The following is a 7287-nucleotide window of genomic DNA, read 5'->3' on the forward strand; positions in this document are numbered from 1 at the left end:
TGTGCACATAACACATAATGGTTTTGACGATATTAACATTTTTCGCGACTGTCGTACCTGACCACGCTAAATTTTCAACGTGTTTGTGCAAGATTTTTTTCCTCCTCTTGTCTTCAATCTGAAATAACTTTTCACTCGTTGCAAGAAAATCGATGAAATTTTCACCATTTAAAGAGGATTAGTGTATGATCAGAGTGCTGCAAAAGAATGATGATTATGTTCATTGAGAGCGCCACTAGAAAATGTGACATGATTCCGGATTCTAAGTGAACATAGCTTTAGTCCCAATCCCAAGCCGCTATTTCACTGATTCCTTGTAGTGAAAAAAAAAACGCGGACTAGTGGTAGAACTCTAGACGTTTTGTATGCAACTTAGAAGCGAAAGCTTCAAGGCCACCAACAGGCCTACCCACGTTTCATTGATTTATTTAAATGACAATGGAAAACAAGCTTGAGAGCAGGGATGGGAACACTCACTTGCAAAGAGCTACATTCACTTGCTATTTTCTCAGCTCTGAAGCGTGCAATCATGAAACGATGTATGGACGACTTTTGCTTTGTGGTTTTGTCTAAAACTTTGCCGAATAGAGTAGGGGTCGCACACGCATACCAAAGTCGCGAGGGAGCTACGAAGGCAACTCTCCACGAGGTGAGTGTAAATTACACTCACCTCGTGGAGAGTTGTTTTCACGGCGCTGTCACGACTTTGGTATACATGTGTGACCCCTTCTCTATTCGGCAAAGTTTTAGACAAAACCACAAGGCAAAAGTCGTCCATACATCGTTTCTTGATTGCACGCTTCTGAGCTGAGAAAATAGCAAGTGAGTGTAACTCTTTGCAAGTGAGTGTTCCCATCCTTGCTTGAGAGCTACTTTTGGGTTTCAAGGATCATCTCATGAATAAGATCACCGGTTGTGGTTTTGTATTGAAGTATAATTATAATCCTTCAGACTCTGGAGTTCAGAGCTACAAATTTGAAATCAACTCTTAAACATCATTTGTACATTTAGTAGCGCTCAATAATTTTCCGTAAATTTCGTCCATTATTTGATCCATCGTTGACGAGCTGCATATTCCTTTAATGCAATCGCGCGATTCAAATATGTCTCTGTGAAAACGTAAAATATATCAATGTATTTCTTATTTGAATTGAAACCTTTCTCTTACTGGCATTGCTCCATACTGTATGGGACAGATGATATCGTTCTGGTGGCTTCTGAAGCCCTGCATCGTATTACGTTTGCTTTTACTTGACCAAGACATTCACCGAATTCAGCACTTTTTATACCTATAAATGGAAACAATCAGTTAACTACTAGCAGTTTTTTTTTTCATATGATTGTAAATATACCGTAGTAAAGCTGTCCTCTATCTCGGCAGATTAAGTTGACAAGTCCGTGTAAAATGTCACTGATAATTGTGACTAACTTTTCGGGAGTTTCTGTCGTACACTTGGCTGCTCCTCCGATGACGTCCTCAAAACAACTCACTGACTCATTTATTTTTGGACAAACTCTGAAATACAATTGCTTCGATACACTGACCACTAACTGTTCACACAAAACCACAACTCACCTGTCGAAAAACTCCTTCCTCGATTCGTAATCATCGATCGGCGGCAGGGGTTCCTGCTGAAACTCTCCCACATGCTCAAACAAACAGGCTTTGGCAGGCTCGAAGGATCTGAACAGTTGATAGAAACCTTCATCCGATCCACTTACGTTCACACATCTTTCTCTGAACAGAAGAAGCCCTACCGTGGCAGCATCAGGTGGTGCAGCTTGGATAACTATTGTATAAAATTTCACTTGTTAGTTTACAATGTACACTGAATACCAACACTTTCCGTAAAACCTCACCTCCACCGAATATGGTTGCAACTGTCAGAATAAATATAATCCCACCACTCATATTTGAAATTCTTGTTATGTCTTGTACTTTGGATGGTCGTAGGTAGAATGGAAGCTCCAGCGTCAGATGTTTTATTATTTATAGAATACATTTTGGCTGAGGGTGTTGGTTTTTCCAATTTGTAGATTTTTAAATAAACAAGTTATCTTTGAGCCTTGTTTGAAAATAATCCTATGTTTTCTACAACTTATAATAATCTAGTATTTGTTTTCTTCGTGGCAACATGACAAACATGCTCTCATTCGCCGAACAGAACTGTGTCAGTTAACACAGATTTGAAATATTCATGTATTCTATGAGTAATAAGCACTTGGAATAATAATTGAGCGTCCCTAAGTGTACCTGTAAGTTTGAGATTGGCTCTGAGCAGCAAATATTAAATTAATAATAAGTTGGAAAAAATATCTGCAAAAAAGTCCTAAATGCAAAGCTGTCACATAAAGTACATGCTTTTGAATTATTTGAACTAACGTGGATGTTAAACAAACGTAAATGTACAAGCCCACGTACATCTTTTTTATTTGTTTTTTTTTTGTTTTATTTTCAAGCATTCCAGCCCTTCAACACTCGGACATCACACAACAATAATCTCTATCTAACACGTTATAGATATTAATTTTAACGAAATGCACGTGAGACACCTATCCGATAACAAGAAAGGTAGACGATACAGAAAATCAAACAAAACTCTGAAGATGTTCACGCCACACGGTTAATTCAAAATGTGGATGTGCCCATCGGACATCGTTGATAGCTAATACGTCAATTGTGTATGAATGAGTTGTATTTGCTGATGGGTAAAACCAACGCGTCATCTCGAGCGAAAGATTTCAAACAAATTGAGCGAAGCGAGGATTTGGTCGCGCTAATGCAAATTGGTCAATCCATTCCAGTTAGCATTTTAGGGTCATAGTTGTTTATAATGTGCACTACTGAGGTTGGCCACACTGAAAAATCTGAAGAATTCTTTGGTTATGGAGTTTCATTCACTTTAATTATCCTTAAAAATTGACTTTGGTCTACACAGCCTTGTTGCTATTGTGCACGACCAACATGATTGTGAACCTAGCAACTAGTGAGATTTATCATTAAAAAAACGCAAAAAACTTGGAATTTAAAACCACCGGTAATACTACGGGATCTCTATTTAGTCAAAATTCTGGCTTTCTGGTCCTCGGCCTTTTGATTCTTGAGCTAGCTACTCGATTTTAACAAATAAATAATAGCTAAATATTCGTTCACAACTTACAAACTATACATGTCGTGGTATCAGAATGAGTTTTCGTAATCCTGAAATTTCTATGTTATGACGACAGAAGCTTACGCAGCTATTTGCGCTGTTTAGTGAATCCACTTATTAAGGCGAAACTGGATCCTTTTGGTTTTTGATTTTATATTAAATAACGAAGCGATATTTTTAAAATCGGTTTTCGTGCACATGTAGAGTATGGATCAGGGTATCTTCTGAATTTTTTAGGCGAGAGAAAATATTTTTCGTTTTTGCGGAAACCATTTTTGAACAAAATTTCACTAAAAAATGGTTTCTGCAAAAACGAAAAACATTTTCTACAGCGTAAAAAAATCAGAAGATACCCTGATCCATACTCTACATGTGCACGAAAACCGATTTTAAAAATATCGTTTCGTTATTTAATAAAAAATCAAAAACCAAAAAAAATGAGGAAATGCTTCCAGTTTCGTTTTAAGTTTGTTCTTTAAGAGTGTTCCAGATTTGTGCATTTCTGATAATATTGAGAATATTTTTTAAAAACATGTATGGAAGTCTTTGAAATAAACTTCACAAGTTTTTTTTATTTCAGGAGGGATTGGTAGAATCCGACGTTATTCTTTACCTCTTTACCTTAAAGCTGTATTGTCCCAGAAAAGGGTCAGCTAAAAGCAACTGACGAAAATTTGTATGTGCCGGCACTGGGAATCATAGCAATGAACCCTAATGAAGCGAATGAGTGACCAACTGCGCCACAGGCCCTGGCATATATATTTTATTTTGTTCTGAAGAAGACTTAGATTTCAGATCTGGAGCATTTTGCGGGAAAATATTTGGGAAATTATTTGGAAAAAAATCTCGAATAAATACAATGATGGTATTGTATTAGGGCTGCAAAACGGTGAGTCGATAAGGAGAGCATTCAACATAGCTCTGGTCCTCACAAGTTCCTACCCCATGTTTCCACGGGTCAAGCGATGACAAAGACCGCCAGCTTAGAGTTGTGTGCTTAGCTGGTAGTGCAGCCTGGGCACTGTTGTCCTTCTGACTTCAGCTAGATTGAGGAGGAGTGATTCGAGCGTCTGTTCACCAAGGCGGTGCGGATCAAACAGCGTCTGTTCTGGCATCCAGCGGCTGAGTAAGAAACGCTGCACCACGCCCAGCTAGATCCAAGGTGGTAGCCCCATCAGTGTGGTCGTCCTAGTGTTGGCTGGGACGTTAAACAAAACTGGCACGATGGCCCTCCGGCGAGATAGGAGTGTTGGCGTAGGCCCAATAAGCCACCCGTAAAAATCTCCATTGCGAATAACATAGGAGAAAATACGACTCGATACAATCGGCATAGACCAACGTGACGAAATAAGGACTACGATTGGAAACTTGGAACATGGAATTGCAAGTCACTAGGTTTCGCAGGGTGTGACAGGATAATCTACGACGAACTACATCCCCGCAACTTCGACATCGTGGCGTTGCAGGAACTTTGTTGGACAGGACAGAAAGTGTGGAGAAGCGGGCATCGAGCGGCCACCTTCTACCAAAGCTGTGGCACCACTAATGAACTGGGAACAGGATTTATAGTGTTGGGCAAGATGCGACAACGTGTGATCGGGTGGCAGCCGATCAACGCAAGGATGTGCATGTTGAGAGTTAAGGGCCGTTTCTTCAACTACAGCATCATCAACGTCCACTGCCCACACGAAGGGAGACCTGATGTCGAGAAAGAAGCGTTCTACGCGCAGTTAGAGCAAACATAGGAAGGGCATGGTGTGTCTGGTAGAAGAAATTTATTACAAAAAAATGAGCATCGCTAATTTTTACGCTACGTGAAAGTTGACGCTACCAGCTTTCATTCAAGCCCAACATCGAAATATTTCATCGGGGGAACTTTTTCATACAAAAATTGAGTATGTTTATTAAGTAGAAATAGGATTAATTTGGAACCGTTCATTTTGTATGGGGAAAAACAGTATTCTGAAAAAGTTGTTCGGGATCCCTCGGTGGATTTTTTGAGGGACCCTGCAAATGAAAGCTTAACGCCTCTATTTTTGAATAGCGAAAAATTTGACGATGCCCATTTTTTTGTTATAAACTTTTCCCATGCACACGCCGTGAGGGAGAAAATGTACAGACCGGTAATCGGGCGAAACAGCCTGCACGCCGTATCGAATGATAACGGCCAGCGATGCGTAAACTTTGCAGCCTCCCGTGGTATGGTAGTCCGAAGCACCTTCTTCCCCCGCAAAGATATTCTCAAAGCCACCTGGAGATCACCTGACCATCAAACAGAAAACCAATTCGACCACGTTCTAATCGACGGTAAATTCTTCTCGGATATAACCAATGTCCGCACATACCGCATTACGAATATAGATTCGGATCACTTCTTAGTCGCTGTATGCATGCGCTCAAAACTTACGACAGTTATCACCACGCGTCGAAGTCGAACGCCGCGACTCAACATCGAGCAGCTGCGTAACGTAGAAGTTGCTCTAGACTACGCGCAGCAGTTAGCAGTGACCCTACCAACGGAAGAGCAGCTTGGCGCAGCTACACTTGAAGATGGCTGGAGGGACATCCGATCCGCTATAGGTAGTACCTCGGCTACAGCACTAGGCTTCGCGACTCCGAATCACAGAAACGACTGGTACGACGGCGAATGTGAGCAGTTGAAAAACGAGAAGAATGCAGCATGGGCGAGAATGCTGTAACACCGTTCGAGAGCGAATGAGGCACGTTACAAACATGCGCGGAACAGGCAGAACTCAGTCTTCAGGATGAAGAAGCGCCAGCAGGAAGAACGAGATCGCGAAGCGTTGGAAGAGCTGGACCGCGCTAAGGACACACGAAAGTTCTACGAGAAGCTGAACCGCTCGCGCAGAGGCTTTATGCCACAAGCTGACATGTGCCGAGATAATCACGGGAATATTCTCACGAGCGAGCTTGAGGTTGTCGACAGGTGGCGGCAGCATTACGAAAAGCACCTCAATGGCGACGTTGCAAGTACCGAAGGTGGCGTGGTAACAGATCTAGGAGTATATCCACAGGACGAAAGACTTCCGGCCCCTGACCTCCAAGAGAATGAGGCGGAGGTTGGCCGGTTGAAAAACAACAAAGCCGCTGGAGCAGATCAACTACCAAGCGAGCTTCTAAAATACGGTGGAGAAGCACTGGTGAGAGCACTACACTGGGTCATTACCAAGATTTGGGAGGAGGAAGTATTACCGGAGGAGTGGATGGAAGGTATCGTGTGTCCCATTTACAAAAAGGGTGACAAGTTGGACTGTGGGAACTACCTCGCGATCGCACTACTGAGCGCTGCCTACAAGATACTCTCTCAAATTTTATGCCGCCGACTATCACCGATTGCAAGAGAGTTCGTGGGGCAATATCAGGCTGGATTTATGGGCGAACGCGCTACAACGGACCAGATGTTCGCTATCTGCCAGGTGTTGCAGAAATGCCGCGAATACAACGTGCCCACACATTACTAGTTCATCGATTTCAAATCGGCGTATGATACAATCGATCGAGAACAGCTATGGCAGATTATGCACGAATACGGATTCCCGGATAAACCGATACGGTTGATCAAGGCGACGATGGATCGAGTGATGTGCGTAGTTCGAGTATCAGGAACACCCTCGAGTCCCTTCGAATCTCGCAGAGGGTTACGGTAAGGCGATGGTCTTTCGTGATTGCTGTTCAACATTGCTTTAGAGGGTGTAATTAGGAGAGTGGGGATAAACACGAGTGGAACGATTTTCACGAAGTCCGTTTAGTTGCTTGGTTTCGCTGATGATATTGATATTATAGCTCGTAAATTTGAGACGATGGCGGAAACGTACATCCGACTAAAGAGTGAAGCCAGGTGAATCAGACTAGTCATTAATGTGTCGAAGACAAAGTACATGATGGCAAAGGGCTCCAGGGAGGAATCAGCGCGCCCGCCACCCCGAATTTTTATCGACGGTGATGAAATCGTGGCGGTTGAAGAATTCGTGTACTTGGGCTCACTGGTGACCGCCGACAACGACACCCAGCAGAGAAATTTAGAGGCGCATTGTTGCAGGAAATCGTGCTTACTTTGGACTCCGCAGAACTCTACGATCGAATAAAGTTCACTGTAACACGAAGTTAACTATCT

The 7287-nt window shown here is 42.4% G+C and overlaps 1 protein-coding gene across 1 annotated transcript; it reads right to left on the reverse strand.

The window, feature by feature from the left end:
* Positions 1-894: 894 nt before the first annotated feature.
* Positions 895-1949, reverse strand: LOC109429238 (uncharacterized). The gene is made up of 5 exons (XM_029862527.2): positions 1861-1949; positions 1577-1790; positions 1353-1516; positions 1169-1289; positions 895-1109 (listed from the first exon to the last, which is right to left on the reverse strand). The coding sequence occupies exons 1-5, from the start codon at positions 1910-1912 to the stop codon at positions 989-991; spliced, it is 672 nt and encodes a 223-aa protein (XP_029718387.1). The 5' UTR covers positions 1913-1949; the 3' UTR covers positions 895-988.
* Between the last annotated feature and the right edge of the window lie 5338 nt (positions 1950-7287).

This window comes from Aedes albopictus, chromosome 3, assembly GCF_035046485.1.
Source record: "Aedes albopictus strain Foshan chromosome 3, AalbF5, whole genome shotgun sequence".
NCBI classification, from domain to species: Eukaryota; Metazoa; Arthropoda; class Insecta; order Diptera; family Culicidae; genus Aedes; species Aedes albopictus.

Excerpts from the sequence above, each read along its gene's own strand:
- LOC109429238 (XM_029862527.2), bottom strand. The coding sequence starts at position 1,912 with ATGAGTGGTGGGATTATATTTATTCTGACAGTTGCAACCATATTCGGT. Across the intron at positions 1,517-1,576 it reads AGGAAGGAGTTTTTCGACAG|AGTTTGTCCAAAAATAAATG; the intron begins GTGAGTTGTGGT and ends ATTGTATTTCAG. Across the intron at positions 1,110-1,168 it reads TACAGTATGGAGCAATGCCA|AGACATATTTGAATCGCGCG; the intron begins GTAAGAGAAAGG and ends ACGTTTTCACAG.